Source organism: Crocuta crocuta, unplaced genomic scaffold (genome assembly GCF_008692635.1).
Source record: "Crocuta crocuta isolate KB4526 unplaced genomic scaffold, BGI_CrCroc_1.0 scaffold462, whole genome shotgun sequence".
Lineage (NCBI taxonomy): Eukaryota > Metazoa > Chordata > Mammalia > Carnivora > Hyaenidae > Crocuta > Crocuta crocuta.
This window is the reverse complement of record NW_027527437.1, coordinates 1,529,736-1,546,530: the sequence shown is the minus strand read 5'-3', so window position 1 is coordinate 1,546,530 and position 16,795 is coordinate 1,529,736. Positions and strand designations below refer to the sequence as shown.

Here is a 16,795-nt window from a genome sequence, read left to right as displayed (position 1 = left end):
TACCTAACCAAGTCATCACCACCACAGTGAGGCAGATATAAAAATGAAGTAACTTGCCTTCTTTTCCTTTGAATCTTTCCTGGTCATATCTGTTGTAGGCAGCTGGGATAGGCTGTTTGGTACGCAATGTGGGATCCTGTAGAAAAATTGGGAGTTATAGGTTAAGATTATAACTTTCTACTTAAAACTCAGAATAAAAACTACAACAAATATATTATTTTCTAAGCTTTTCTTTCTTACAAACAGCCAATAAGACAAAAGTGAGCAGTCATATGAATCTTATTTTCAAGACAATGTTTACTGCTAAATAATTACCATTCCTCTAAGGGACAAAAACAAAGGACTCCAAGTAAACTTGTATCAAGACAAAATGCAACACTCTTAGGAACTGTAGAAAGAAAATAGGTGTGCTTAACATTGTGATTACTTTAATTTCTTTATGAAATAATAAATTTTCTCCAATTATGAATCGTTTTTAACAAAAAAATTTAATTCAAAGTTTACTGAACTGACATTTTAGAAACTTTTAACTAAATTATTTTCCAAACTGTTAATCCTTAAAAAAATATGACAACTATGACAATAAACCCATATAAATGTACAAGATGAGACTGAAGTGAAGGTGTTATTTTGTTAAAATACTTAGAATAAGTTGCCAGTCTAATGATATAAACTTAATTCACAACTACTTTATCTAAAATTCACAGTCCATAATAACCTAAAACAAGGTTATTTTTTAAATAAGTATTAAAAAAAAGCATATTTAAGGAATATTCCCAAAATATTCCCCAAATCCGTGGTATTCCAAAAGACTAAAATACTCCTCATTTTGTTACAATAGGATACTACCCTACGTATTAATCCAGATAAAAGACAGTTCATTCAAGATTATCACTAAGTATATACTTCTGTAGTTAAATGCCAGAATTAAAATTTGTATATATCTTAATGATTATGGAAATACAGAGAAAACTCAATCACAAGGATTAACTGTTTTAAGATCTGACCTAAGTTTCCTACCAATTGCCATTCAAAACATTAACCAATTCATAATTATAAGCACCATGTGTTTTATCATCCTAACAGTTGTTTCACAAGAATTTTTACTCATCTGTTTGTTCTACTAGACTTTAAGCTCAAAGAGGGCAGCTGTCACTTCTATTTTTGTTAGCACACTGCCTGACAGACAGTAGGCACTTAAGTACTTGCTGGGAAGTCAACTGAAAGTAGTAACCTAAATACCCACAAAAGTCCAGTACCTCTAAAGAATTAAATACCAATGATTTCATGAACAAGCAAAACTGCTAGATCTTGCTAAGGCTGTATTAGTGCTTTCAAATTTTAATATATTTTTAAAAACTATATAAAATGAAAACAATTTTATTTGTATTTTTGATCTTTTGTTGAATCATACGATTAACTCAAAGGATTATCAACAAAACTGAAGGGCACGTTTGAGTTTAAATACAGGCTATAGGTCATTCGTGATATTTACTTTGGAAGAATCCTAAGTGGCAACTCAATGAGTGACACAGTCAACCCCCCAAATGGCTAAAACTAAAGTACAATGAAAGAACTAAATGATCTGTGATCAGGAGAAACACAATATATGCACCAAGAAGTCAGATATGAATGATTTCAGAAAAAGCTCCCAGAGTGGACTGTTAACAGGGATTTGTATCTCTAACAATGGTAATGACTCTCCCAAGAAACAATAAATAAGCACATTACTTTCTACAACTAATTTACCCCTTTCAGATTCTAACCTAAGTATGTCTCCAGTTAAGAATTATTGCTGAAGTAACTTTTTTGTTTTGTTTTGGTTGCTTGGGGTTTTTTAAAATTACTGTTATTGGTTTATCTTTTGACCCCCTTTATCTATTGTCATGCTCCCACCCACCCCCACCTCTAGCAACTACCAGTTTGTCCCCTGTATTTATAAACTTGTTTTGTTTTTGGATTCCACATATATAAAAGAGAGAATAAGGTATTTGTCTCTCTCTAACTTATCTTGCTTAAACATAACACCCTCTAGACCAATCTATGCTGTCACAAAGGTCAAAGTTACATTCTATTTTATGCTAAAAAATATTCCATTGTTTGTATATAACACAATTTCTTTACCCATTTATCCACTGAGGATCACTCAGGTTGTTTCATATCTTGGCTTTAGTATATAATGCTTCAATGAAAATGAAAATGTATATATTTTTTCATGTTAGTGTTTTCATTTTCTTCAAATAAATACTTGGAAGTAGGACTGCTGGTTCATACAATAATTCTATTTTTAATTTTTTGATGAACTTCCATTCCTTAGTGGTGACACCAATTACATTCCCACCAAGAATGCATAAGGGTTCCTTTTGCTCCACATCCTTGTTCACACTTCCCATCTTTTTGATAAGAACCATTCTAACTTGTGTAGTGCTATCTCATTGTGTAAGTTTTAATAGTGGGGAAGATGTTCATATCCTTCAGGATTGCTGAAGCAGCAAAAGGTTTAAAAGCTACTGATTTAAAAACTTTAAGATGAGATGTTTTCAAAATTACAATATTGAGGGGCACCTGAATGGCTCAATCAGTTAAGCATCCAACTCTTGGTTTCGCCTCATGTCATGACCTCACAGTTCTGGGGGTTCGAGCCCCATATCGGGCTCCGTGCTGAGAGCATGGAGCCTGCTTGGGATACTCTCTCTCTGCTCTTCCTCTGCTCACACTGTCTCTGTCTCTCTCAAAAATAAACTTTAAAAAAATTTTAAATCAAAATTATAATACAAGAGTCATTTCATTAAAATTAATCCAGAAGCAAGAGAACATTCTCACCACAGGTGCTGCGTTTGGGGCTGGTCGCTGTTCAGGTGCACGTCCTTCTTCTCTGGCTTTTACAGACTGAAGAATTGCAAAAATATTCTTGGAAAAATTCTAAAATATAAATGGATCTTAATTAGCCCACTTAAAATTAAATACTCAAAGACAGTAAGTCTACTTAATAAACAGTTTCAGACTGTTTTCTTCCTATCAGTTCTTCCTTACTACATCATTCTGAAGTGTTTAGTAACACATAAATAAAAATCAAACTACTACTACTAAAAAACTGATCCAAAAACCAAATACTATAAACACATTGTTTATTCATTTATTTTCATTTTACTTAAACTGTTTAATTAGCTATAAATGTATTCATATTCTGCATCTCTTGAAATATGTCCCTGGAAACAAGTTAACATTAAAATAAAAATGATAGATTTGTTATCAAAAGAGGTTTCTTAATTCTTAGATCAACTACTATCTCTTCTTCTAGGTATAAGAAACTCTAGTACTGATCTCAGGTTGCTACAATTTAGATGAGATATGGAAAGTTTTGAAATATTGTTTGTTAGGAGTCAATGTACACTTTTCAAAGATTTTTTTTTTTTTTTTTTTTTAAGAGGGAGAGAGAGAGCACACAGAGGAGGGGAGAGGGGCAGAGGAAGACAGAGTCTTAAGCAGGTGCCATGCTCAACCTGGAGCCCCACACAGGGCTTAATCCCATGACCCTGGGATCATGACCTGAGCCAAAATCAAGAGTCAGCTGCTCAACTGACTGAGTCACGTAGGTACATCTAAAAGATTTGTAAAAACTTGACTCATGCCAAGATGCCAGCAGTTAACCAACCACTGCGTTTGCACCAGCAGTACAAAGGCCAACACAGTGACAAATGTAAGCAAACTGTTAATCCTACTATGAAAATCACTGAAAATATCTGAAAATCAAATCTCATTACTTTAATAGTAATAGTAATAAAGTACTGTGTGAGGGGCACTTACTCTAGAAGAATCCACATTATCAGTTATTTCTGTGTGGTAGAATTATAGATGATTATTATCTTCCTTTTAATGATCTCTTCCAATTAATTTTTCAACAAGGAACACTACTAATTTATTTAAGTTTAAAAGTATGTTTTTAATGGCATTATAAAACCAGGTTGCTTTATTTGGGGGTGCTTGGAATAATGATATAACTATAAAGTAACATACTTATTTTTCTCATGGCATCTTGAACCTTTTATTCAAGAAACTCGGAAAGTAAGAAGGCACTAATTTCTGGAATGATGAAGGTCTATTTAAAATCATAGGGCCTTGGGGCACCTGGGTGGCTCAGCTGATTAAGCATCTGATTCTTGATTTAAGCTCAGGTCATGAGATCATGGTTTGTGAGGCACTGGTACAGAGCCTGCTTGGGATTCTCCCTCTCACTCTCTCTGCCTCTCCACTGCTCACACTCTCTCCCCCTCTCCAAATAAATAAACATTAACAATAACAACAAAATAAAATAAAATCACAGGGCCTTTCAGAGTACCTAAAAGGGTTTTTAGTGGTTAGAAGATCAAAATGGGATAGAGAAAAACTATTAGCCAAAATAGTTGCTTCTAGTTTTTAAAATTGTTAATACTCACAGAAGCAAACCTAGCTAACAAACAATTCTTAAACCACTAAGTTATTTCTTAAATTATACTGTGGTGGCAATAACACTAAATTAAATTAGAACACTAAGTTCTGAAATGATGGGAAAATCCTGCCACCTAGAGCTCAAAGAAAATTGTTCACCTCAGTTTCTCAAAAATTCAATGTTTGCTCTAAAAGTAAAATGGAGCATAGCACCTAAGTTTCACCTTTGCTAGGAGAGTCAAACTTTTTGGTTACTATAATGAACACTGGTAGAACATTAGCAGGTTGTAATATTCAGATTTTAACCATATTAGGCAGTGAAAATTAGTATCAACAGATCACTTTACAATAAATACAAAAACTGAAGTTTATTTACATTTTCAGAGTTCTCTATGTAACTCAAAGCTCTGGAGAATGATTCCTAATCTTGACCCCAAGTACTTTGTAAAACATGTTCAAAATACAAAAGGACAAAAACTTTCCTTCATATATTCTGTTTAAGTAACCTGATTCCTACTAATATGGCACAGTAAACTTAAGGCCAAAATCCAAAATCTGCAGATAAAGCACAGTCCACCTAAACCAATGTTAAAATTTTGCTTTCACTGTCAATCTCACACACTCCTGCAAACTCCCTTACCAAATCACCGTTAACAACTGTGCATCAGTGGAGTTAATATTTAAGAGAAAATTGGGAGGTGGGGAGAGAAAGACAGATGGAAATGTGTAAATCAAACAGAACCAATGCACTCTTTATGGAGATCCATTAAGATACCTAACATCCAGGGCCGCCTGGGTAGCTCAGTCCTGGACTCTTGGTTTCAGATCAGGTCATGATCTCGTAGTCTGTGTGTTTGAGCCCTGCATCATGTTCTCTGTGGTCAGCGCAGAGCCCACTTTGGATCCTAATTCCCTCTCTCTCTGTCCCTCCTCCACTGGGGGGTGTGTGTGTGTGTGTGTGTGTGTGTGTGTGTGTGTGCGCGCGCGCGTGTGTGTGTGTGTGCGTGCGTGCGCGCGCGCGCGCCTACTCTCTCCCTCTCGAACGTTTAAGAAAAAAAAGTGGGGCGCCTGGGTGGCTCAGTTAAGCCTCTGGCTTCAGCTCAGGTCATGATTTCGCGGTTTATGAGCTCGAGCCCCATGTCAGGCTCTGTGCTGACAGCTTAGGGCCTGGAGTCTGCTTCAGATTCTAGGTCTCCCTCTCTCTACCCCTCCCCCAGTCATGCTGTCTCTCTCTCTCAAATATAAACAAACATTAAAAAAAAAATACCAAATATCCAGTATCTTTCAAATTGTTATCTTTCAAAACTTAAAGTATACATCTCCATTAACCAGAAATTTTCTTCTAGCAATTAATTCTTTTGCTGTATACACATAAATGCAAAAAGGTATATGTGCAAGGATCTTTTTAATGCATTATTTGTAATGAAATGAGATAGGAGGAGACAAAGAAGGAAAGGAGAAGGGGGAAAAAAAACCACACTCTATAGCCAAAAAAAACAAAATAAAACCACCTAACACCACTAATAAAAATAAATATTGCTACACCCACACAATAGAATCTATAGTATAAAATAAACAAATGACTGATGACTTTCATAAGTTTTTACTTTGGGGGGAAAAACATTAATAATGATATTAATGACCACACACCTGGCCATCAATATTCCCTGCTCATTACGGTAAACCAAAAATCTGATCAACTAGAAAACTGGGCTATTCTTTGGATTTACAAATGACGTGTAAATCAAGGAGCTTGCACTGTGATTCAGACATTTCATCACCTTCTTTGGTGACCAAATATCACTATAGACTGAAATGGTATAGTAAATATGGCCACTTAGAAATTTGTATTATTACTGATCTTTCAGACATAAAACTTAAATATTGCTCCTAATAGCAAATTTTAGCCAATTCTATAACCAATCATGGATTAGATACCCACACTCACTCTAATGAATGAGTGAAATACTTTAGTTACCTTTCCTGTGCTCTGTAAGATAGTTGTTCGTGTCCTCCATACTCTCTCTCTGCTGACAATATCTCGTGTCACATCTACCTCAGCATCCACAAAACTCCTCTGTTTAAGGGCAGTTATATCATCATCTAAATCAGTCTTGATAGTAGATCTTTTCTTAGCCATAATTTTGGCTTTGATTGCAGCAATTTTTTCCACTGACATAGCTTCAGACAAAGACCTGAAAGTAATTTCTTCTTTTAAAATTTTTACAGCAAGGATCTTTTGAGCACATCATAAATATATTTTGTTACATTTAGAAGTTCTTGGTAAAAATGCCTTAAGTGGCACTAATTAAGATTTTCTTATCTAAAACTTACATACTTGGTATTTAATAATCAATCACATTAAGACCTTAAAAAGTCCATGTAGAAATATCACTCAATGAGTAAATCAGTAATTTCTTAGAAGGGTCAATGCAAAAGAAATCTTCACATGTGTTCAGCTCATCCTCCCACAAAAGGCAGAACCCATTAATACAAGTGCTTTTCTTAACATTTTTTTCCCCCAGACTTTTAATTGCCAATGCCTCCCTATCGACACAANGGGGGGGGGGGTTGGTGAGAGAAAAATCCATTCTGTAAAGAATTCAAAGCTTAGCTTTTCCTTGAAATTTATGTCAAGGTTTCAAACTTATATGTCATAAAGTAAAACATACCTATTTTATAGGTGATGGAGGCTTTTATATACCAGCCACATAATCATATACTCCTTTTACTATCTGAAAGATTAAACCATATTTTGCAGTTTTCTTTTTCCTTCCTTTACTTGATTTTCAAGTAATGGCAAAAAAGCAAACGGGCTATATTTGGAGACTATAAAAAAAAGACTTAAAACAAAGTATAAATTTCATTAAGAAGATAAGTTCTGTGTCTTTTTTTACAATGTAAAATGAGAGAAAAGAGTTTAAAAGGGTTTCAGTACCTTAACAGTTGACTTTAAAACTATAACTCTAATCACAAGAAGACAATCTTGAAATACGTTTAAGCAACATCTGGAAAAAGGATAGGAATTCCTACAGGTTTAAATATGGTGGTAGTATATAGTACACTAATGTATGTAAGATATGAAGGTACTTTACAGCAGATGCTCAATATGCACCTGGTATTTAACTCATTTTTAGAATGCGGTGTAATTTTTCCATAAGATCTAAAGTATACCAGCATATCTTGAATCAAATTTAAATACTTTCCTAAATCATAAATAAATGTGAATTGCACTTTCAAACATTGGAGTTTTACTTCCAGCTAAAATGAAGGAGCAAGGACTGAAATAACCCTCTTGCTTTGAAACCAATCAAAGATACATTAAACAGTAACTTACTAAATACCTGATATCAAGCAATAAGAGACCATGATCTCTGACAAATGAAAACCAGAAAAAGTGAGCCCTATGAATGCTGCAGTTTATACCTTTGAAAGTTTCCAAAAATGGCACAGGGAGGAAAATCCAGGCAAAACTAAGTGGATTACCTGATTTGAGAAATGGAGCTGAGAGTCCAAAAAAACCAAAATGGCTGGAATTCATAGGCCTAAGTACCTGAGAAGAAAGAGCTACACTGAAGTACACAGTATTCCAGGAGTACAGGAATATGAGGAAATAATAATTGGGTATAGAAACCATCCAACAGGATTAAAGGGAACAATGCCCAGAGTTCACAGAGGGGGAAGACTAGTTCCTGTTCCCACAAGCAGAATGAAAACCTCACATCCCTGGGGCAGTAGGTACTCTGAATGGTCTTGTACAGGCAATGGGTGGGGAATAATTATCCTAAGTGAACACTGCTCAAATAACAAATCTTAAAACAAGATACAAATGGAACAAACTATCTCCAAGTGATTTAACTATATCCCAAAAGAAAATTTAGAAAAATTCAAAACCAATTATAAATGGACACAGATGTAGGATTAGCAAAGACATTAAAATAATTATAATTACTCTATTCCACACATTCAACAAATTAAAGAGACATAAAGTATATATTTAACCAACTTTTAGAGATAAGAAATACAATGTTGGAAACTACAAAACATCACAAATATAATCACGGAAGAAAAGGTCAGTGAATGCCACAAGTACAGAAACTAGACAAGTGAACAGAAAAAAAGAACCCAAATATCTGAAGAAACAGAAATTTTCTCAATTCAATAAAAATTATGAACAAAAAGCTCAAAAACCTCAATGAAGAAAACACCATGAGGAAAACACCAAGCTTTGGGATAATTAAACAGCGCAAAACCTATTAATAGAGAAAACTTTTAAAGTAGCCAGAGGAAAAAAAGACACATTTCATTAAAAAAATTTAAAAAACACAGTGCTCGCTTCGGCAGCACATATACTAAAAAAAAAAATTTAAAAAACACAGATGACAGCAGACTTCTCATGAGCAACAATGTAATTGAGAAGGCAGTGGTACGTCTTGAAAGTGCAGATGGTCCTGACTTACGATGGTAAATAACTTACAATTTTTCAACTTTATGTGATGCAAAAGACATATGCGTTCAGTAGAAACCATACTCCAAATTATCATCTTTCTGCAGGCTAGTGGTATGTGGTATGAGGCTCTATCGTAATAAGTGCAGTGGCAGGAAGCCACAGCTCTCAGTCAGCCATGCAATCACAAGGATAAATAACTGATACACTTAAAATCATTCTGTACCGATACAACCATTCTATTTTATACTTTCAGTATAGTATTCAATACATTACATGAAATAGTCAACACTTTATTATAAAATGGGCTTCATATTAGATGACTTTGCCAAACTGTAGGCTAATGAAAGTGCTCTAGGCATATTTAAAGTAGTGTAGGCTAAGCAATGACATTTGATAGGTTAGGCATATTAAATGCATTTCGGGTTTATGGTGTTTTCTATTTACAACAGGTTTATCAAGATGTAACTCATCTTAAGTCAAAGACTTGTACTTAAAAAGATGTAACTTAAGAATTTTATATCCAGTCAGAATTCCTTAAAAAAGAAAGCAAAATAAAAGCTTTTTTACCAATAAAAAGTTGAGGGGCACCTGGGTGGCTCAGTCAGTTAAGTGTCTGACTTCAGCACAGGTCATGATCTCATGGTCTGTGAGTTCGAGCCCCTGCCAGGGACTCTGTGCTGACACAGAGATCTTCTTAAGATCCTCTGTGCTCCTCTCTTTGCCCCTCTCCCACTTTTGTGTGCACACACTCACTGTCTCTCAAAAATAAATAAGCATATAAAAAAAAGACTGGAAGAATTAATCACCAGCAAGTCTACACAAAAAGAAATGTTAAAAGAAGTCTTTAAGGAAGAATGGAAAAAAAAGGTTAAAAGGATCTGCACAAAAAAAAATGAAGAATAATGGAAATGGCATCTACAAATACATTAATTTTTTTTCTAACTTAAATCTCTTTAAAAGAGAACTCTTTAAACAAGAATATGGATATCTATGTTTACAACACATGTCTAAGTATTTTAAGGCACCCATACTTGTATATGAAGTAGCCTAACACTTGCAGGTAGACTGTGATGCTATAAACCACACATACAAAAAACCCTAAAGCAAACACTAATAACAAAACATAACTAATAAGCCAAATGCAACAAGAAAAAAAAGAATTACAACAAATAATCATTCATCCCAAAAATAGGACAAAAAAGAGACCAATAAAAAATAAGAAAAATGAACTAAAATTAACCGTATCAATAATCACATTAAGTATAAAGGATCTAAACACACACAAAAAAGCACTTAAACTGTAAAGACAGACAGGTTAAAAGTAAAATGATTCCAGTTTTCAAGAAGAAGAGTGTTTATGGACATGGTTGCACAACAATATAAAAGTACTCAAGACTCTGAACTGCACACTTTAAAATAATTACAACAATAGGGGCACCTGGGTGGCTTAGTCAGTTAAGCATCCAACTCTTGATTTTAGCTCAGGTCATGATCTCACGGTTCATGAATTCAAGCCCTACCTACATTGGGCTCTGCACTGTCGGCACAGAGGTTCTCTCTCTCTGCTCTCTCTCTCTGTCTCTATTCTGCTTGCTCTCTCTCAAATAAACTTAAGATAATTTTTTAAATAATAATAATTAAAAAATAAGTTACAATGATAAATTTTGTGTTTTTTTACATCTTTTTGAAAAGGAAAAGGAAAAAAAGATTTACTATGCTATCATAAGCCAAAAGAAAGCTGGAGAAGTGTCTAGGTGAATTATAAGAAAAAGTAAAATTTTTCAACAAAAAATGCTGCTAAGGATAAAAGTCACTCTACAATAAGAAGATTCATTCATCAAGAGAACATAACCCTTGGGGCACCTGGATGGCTCAGTCAGTTAAGCGTCCAATTTCTGCTCAGGGCATGATCTCATGGTTCGTGGGTTCAAGCCCTGCATTGTGCTGACAGCTAGCTCAGAGCCTGCAGCCTGCTTCAGATTCTGTGTCTTCCTCTCTCTCTGACCCTCCCCTGCTCATGCTGTGTGTCTCTCTCTCAGAAATAAAACATTAAAAAAAAAAAAACCATAACCCTAAACATTTACACCTAGTAACAGAGCTTCAAAGTAGTCAGAGAACAAAAATCTGACAGAAATGCAAGAGAAAAGTAGACAAATCCACAGCCAAAGATTTCAATAATTCTATCTCAATAATGATACAAGTAAGACAGAAAATAAGGCATAGAAGACTTCACTGACACTACCTACAAAGTTGACCTTTCTGACCATTGCCAGACACTCCAAAATTAACAGGAGAATACACATTCTTTTCAAGTGCCTACAGAAAAGACCTTATTTGGGGCCAAAAACCAAGTTTTAATACTTATCAAAGAATTCAAAATCATATAAGTACAACCATACTTTGGAATAGATTGGAAATAAGTAATAAAGATCTCTAGAAACCCCAACCATTTGGAAACTAATTCACTTACAAACAAACCATGAGTCTAAGAAGAAATCACAAGGGAGATGAGAAATTTCTGAGCTGAATGAAAATGAAAACACAACATACCAAAATATGAGATGCCATTAAAGCAGTACTTACAGTGGAAGCTGAGGTTACTGATTTCCCTCTAAGAAACTATAAAAAATAGAGCATACTAAAACCAGAGTAACCAAAACAAAGTAAATCATAAAGATCAGAGCAGAAACTGAAGAATGAAAAAGGAAGGAAAAAAAAAAAACTAAAGAGGAAAATCCCAATCTGGTTCTTTGAAAAGATCAATAAAATGGATCAATTTTGGCCGGACAATACGAAAACTAACAGAAACACACAATTGCTAATATCAAGGAATGAAAGAAGGGACATCACTACAGATCCTAAACATCAGATAAGGACATTATGAACAACATTACGCCAATAAATTGGACAATGTAGATGAAATGGACAAATTCTTTCAAAGAAACATTCAAAGGGGAGAGAGAAAAAAGAGAGGACTAGAATAGACCTGTAACTATTAAACTGAAGATATAGTTGAAAATTTTATGTGAAATACGTGAAAATAAGTAAAACTATACTACAGATTACTTCACTAATAAATTTTCCCAAATGCAGGAAGAAATAATACTAATTCTAGGGACGCTTGGGTGGCTCAGTCAGTTAAGAAATAACTAATTCTAAACAAACTTTTCCAGAAAACTGAAGAAAAGGAAATACTTTGCAACTCATTCTGAGCTGGATTATCTTGATAGGAATTACCTTGATTAAGAAACAAGACAAAGACATCATAAGAAAACTACATGAACATAGGTACAAAATTTCTATATAAATTTTTAATAGTTCAATAATATATAAAAAGAATACATCATGGTCATGGTAAGCAACTACTGAAATGTTATTAACAATATCCACCTCTTGGGATTCACACCCATGTGTTATCCCCTTCCTATGTGTATGTGTGGGCTAAACCTTGCTTCTAACAATTAGAATGCTGTACAAATAACAAGGTGTCCCTCTCAAGATTTGACTACAAAAATTTTCTATCTTGCTTAACAGCTCTCCTGCACTCTTACTTGCTCACTCTGATGAAGCAAGACGTAATACTATGAAATGTTCCATGGAGAGACCAAATGTGGCAAAGAACCAAGAGAGTCCACTAGACTAACAACCTGTAAGGAACTAAATTCTGCCAACAACCACATGAGTGTGCTTGGAAGTATATCTTTCTATCAAGCCTATACATGAGAACACAATCCTGGTCAACACCTTAATTGCAACATTGTGAAAGGCCCTAAAGCAGAGTCATGCCAAGATTCCTGACCCACAAAAACTGTAAGATAATAAATGTGTTTTGTGGGGCGCTTGGGTGGCTCAGTCAGTTAAACATCTGCCTCTTGGTTTCAGCTCAAGTCATGATCTCATGGTTCGTGGGTCAGAGCCCCACATCGGCTCCATGTTGACAGTGCAGGGCCTGCTTGGGATCTCTCTCTCTCCCTCCCCCTGCTCCCTGCTCACTCACTCTCATAATAAACTTTAAAAATAAATAAATAAATGTGTGCTGTTTAAGCCACCATGTTTCAGATTAATTTGTTATGCAGCAAGATAACCAATAAAATAATGAAGTAGAAGGATGCCTGGGTGGCACAGTTGGTTAAGTGCCTGACTCTAGATCTCGGCTCAGGTAATGATCTCAGTTAGTGAGTTCAAGCCCCACCCCGGCTCTGTGCTGATGCTGCCACAGAGCCTGCTTGGGATTCTGTCTCTCCTCTCTGCCCCTCCTCCACTTGTTCTCCCTCTCAAAATACATAAACTTGAAAAAAAATTTTTTTAAATAATGAAGTAGGGTTTATCCATGAAAATGCAAACATCAAAACATTAATTTACCATATTAACAAAAAAGAAAAACTATATATCAATTCAATAGAATCAGAAAAAGCATGTGACAACAGCTAACATTTCTTTCTGATAAACTTTTGGCAAACTAGAAATAAAAAGATACTTCCTCAACCTGTTGAAGGGTATCTAACAAAAAAACCTAAGCAACGCTTAATGTTGAAAGACTGCTTTCACCTAAGATGAGGAACAAAACAAGAATACCAAACCTCAATGCTTCTTCAACAGATTAGTGAGCAATTAGTGAGTCTAGCCAATGCAAAAGTATGTAGACAACATGATTATCTATATAGAAAAACTAATGATAGCTATAAAAAAAGTTACAAGAACTAATCAATGAGTTTAACATGACTGCAGGAAACAAGATTCATACCCACAAATCAACTGTATTTCTATACTAGCAGTATACTAGCAGTATAGAAAATCATGAAACATTAAAATAAAGGTCTAAATATCTCTCCATTAATAGATGGGGAAATAAATACATCTTGTTCAAAAGTCAGAAGACTCAATATTTCTTAGATATCAATTTTCCCCAAACTGGTCTACAGATTTAATGCAGTCCCAATCAAATCCCAGTAAGCTTTTTTTTTTTTTTGTAGGAACCCAAAACTCATGTATAAATGCAAAGAACCTAAAAGAGCAAAAACATCCTTGAAACAGAAAAACAAAGTTGGAAAGCTAACACCATCTGATTTCAAAACTTATAAAGAAACAGTTTGGCACTGGCAAAAAGACAAACAAATCAACAGTATACAATGGGTCCAGAAACAAACCTACATAGGAACAACTAATTTTTTACAAAAGTGCAAACAATTCACTGGATACCACTAGTGCTGAAACTATTAGGACAACTGGCACAAAACCCAATTTTAATACCTATATCATAAAAAATAAATGAACTCTGAGCCATACTGTGTACTCCATACAAAAAATTAACTGAAGTAGATCACAGACTTAAATGTAAAACCTAGAGGCATCTGGGTGGCTCAGTCGGTTAAACTTCCGACTTCAGCTCAGGTCATGATCTCACGGTTCGTGAGTTCAAGCCCTGCATCAGGCTCTGTGCTGACAGCTCAGAGCCTGGAGCCTGCTTCAGATTCTGCGTCTCCCTCTCTCTCTGCCCCGCTCCCACTCCTTCACTCTGTCAAAAATAAGCATTAAAAAAAATAAAATAATGATAAATGAAAATAAATAAATGAATGTAAAACCTAAAATTAAAAATTTGTACAACAACAACAACAAAAATTGTACAAGAAAATACAAGATAGTCTTAGGTGACTTTGCTCAAAGATTTCTTAGATACAGCACCAAAAGACTATTTACAAAAGAATACACTGATAAATGAGCTGTCGTAAAAATTCAAACAAGCTGCTCTTCAAAAGGTAGCTAGAGAATGTAAAGACAGTCACAGACTGGTAAAAACACCTGCAAAGCCCATGTCTGAAAAAGGACTTCTATCCAGAACATACAACAAACTTTCAAAACCCAATAATAAGAAAACAATCCAATCCAGTAAAAAAATGGACAAAAGTTTGAACACCCTTCACCAAACATGATAAAAGATGGCAAATAAGCACACAAATAGATACTCATAATTTCATTAGTCATGAGATAAGATACCATCTCATATCTTTTAGCATGACTAAATTTAAAAAGCCTGACCACACCAAGTGTTAGCAAGGCTCTGAAGAAAAGTAAGACTCATATAATCATGGTAGAAATGTGAAATACTACAATCACTCTCAACAGTTTGGTGATTTCCTAAAAAGAAAATTTATAACATTACATGATTCAATCATTCCTCCCCTAGGTATTTACTCAGTAAAATTGAAAACATATGTCCATTAAAAACTTGTACACAAATGATCATAGCTTTAGCTGTAATAGCCAAAAAACAGCAACATGTAAAATGTCCGTAAACAGTTGCCTAGGAAAACAAACTGTTATGCCTATCCAATGGAAAAGAATGAACTACTCAGCAATAAAAAAGAATGAACTATTGACACATCAGCAACATGATGAATCTCAAAATAATTATGCTAAATAAAAGAGGCCAGACCTCCAAAGAAGTATATACTATATAACTCCATTTATATTTAACTCCATAAAAAACCCATCAGCAGATCACTGGTAGCCTGGAGAGGGAAGGATGCAGGGATAGGTAGAAGTGTGGAATCATAAAGGTACAGAAAAAATGTATAGCAGTGGTGTTACATTCATGATCTGGATTATGATGGTTTCACAGACGTATATGTATGTAAAAGCTTATCAACTCTTACACTTCAAATATGTGCAGCTTACTGTTACGCCAATCATCCTCAATAAAGCGTTTAAAGATCCACACTGAACTTTTTCATTTGGATAGACCTTCCAAAGCATTATATTGTGCCAAGGAAAAACTATGAAGGGATTCTAATTATACTAAAATCAGGGATCAACAAAATAATACCGCAGGCCATATCTAGCCATGCTAATTCTTTTATGAATGAAAGCAATCACAGATTGCTTTCCCTACCACAAGTATTAAATAGTTACCAAAAAACCCCACATTACCTTCAAAGCCGAAAGTATTTGTGTCATGCACAAAAAAAGTTTGCTGACCTCTGCTATAAGTCAACAAAAGATCACAAAATAAATGAGTGGCTTGCTTATGGAGTAATTTTAAGAAGGAAAGATCAATATGGCAATAGAACCAAGAAGTCTTTCCAGAAAGCATCATTAGGTTTCAATCTCTCCTACCATAAAATAGGCCCACACATCTTTTAAACTTAGGGCACAGAAACACATAATAAATGCAGCAAGTAAAGGTAAATGTAGATTGCATATTATCTCCTTTTCCATATACACTTACATAACACTTTCTACTAAAGAAAATCTTACCTAATCTGTTCAGTCTGTACAATCCCTTCTTTGTGACCCTCCAAACGAGCAGCCAATCTCTCTTTATCAAGGCGCACACACTCTTCATCCTGAAAATAATCACTGGTTAGTGAGTATTTTAAATTTTTATTTAACTTTTATTTATTTTGAGAGAGACTGTGTACAAGTGGGGAGGGCAGAGAGAGAGAGGGACAGAGGATTTGAAGCAGGCTCTGTGCTGACAGGCTGACAGCAGTGTGCCTGATGTGGGGCTCAAAATCATGAACTGCAAGATCATGACCTGAGCCCAAGTTAGATGTTCAACTGACTGAACCACCCAGGTGCCCCTTTATTCAACTTTTAGAATAGCAACAAAAAAATTACATGTAACTTTTCCTTACATAAGTTCCTGCCTAGAACTTTCCACTTATCACTGGCCTTGAATCAACTCAACTTTAAGATTACTTTTAGTTACATAAGGACAACAATAATAAGTAACAGTTGTGGGGTGCCTAGGTGGCTCAGTTGGTTGAGTACTGGATTTTGGTTGATCCCAAGGTCGTGGGATCAAGCCCTGCACCAGGCTCTGTGATGAGTGCGGAGCCTACTTAAGATACCCAGTCTCTCTCCCACTGCCCCCTCCCGTGTTCACAAACTCACTCTCACGCTCTTTCTCAAATAAAA

At 35.0% G+C, this 16,795-nt stretch overlaps 1 protein-coding gene across 1 annotated transcript in view; it reads right to left on the bottom strand.

Annotated features, from left to right (window-relative positions):
• Positions 1–16,795, bottom strand: part of CDC73 (cell division cycle 73) — a 140,703-nt gene that overhangs the window by 94,616 nt on the left and 29,292 nt on the right. Inside the window, exons 10-13 of the mRNA XM_077759932.1 lie at positions 16,133–16,221; positions 6,407–6,623; positions 2,824–2,922; positions 58–136 (exon numbers count right to left, since the gene is read on the bottom strand). Coding sequence (XP_077616058.1) covers positions 58–136; positions 2,824–2,922; positions 6,407–6,623; positions 16,133–16,221 — 484 coding nt within the window. The remainder of the gene's footprint in view (positions 1–57; positions 137–2,823; positions 2,923–6,406; positions 6,624–16,132; positions 16,222–16,795) is intronic.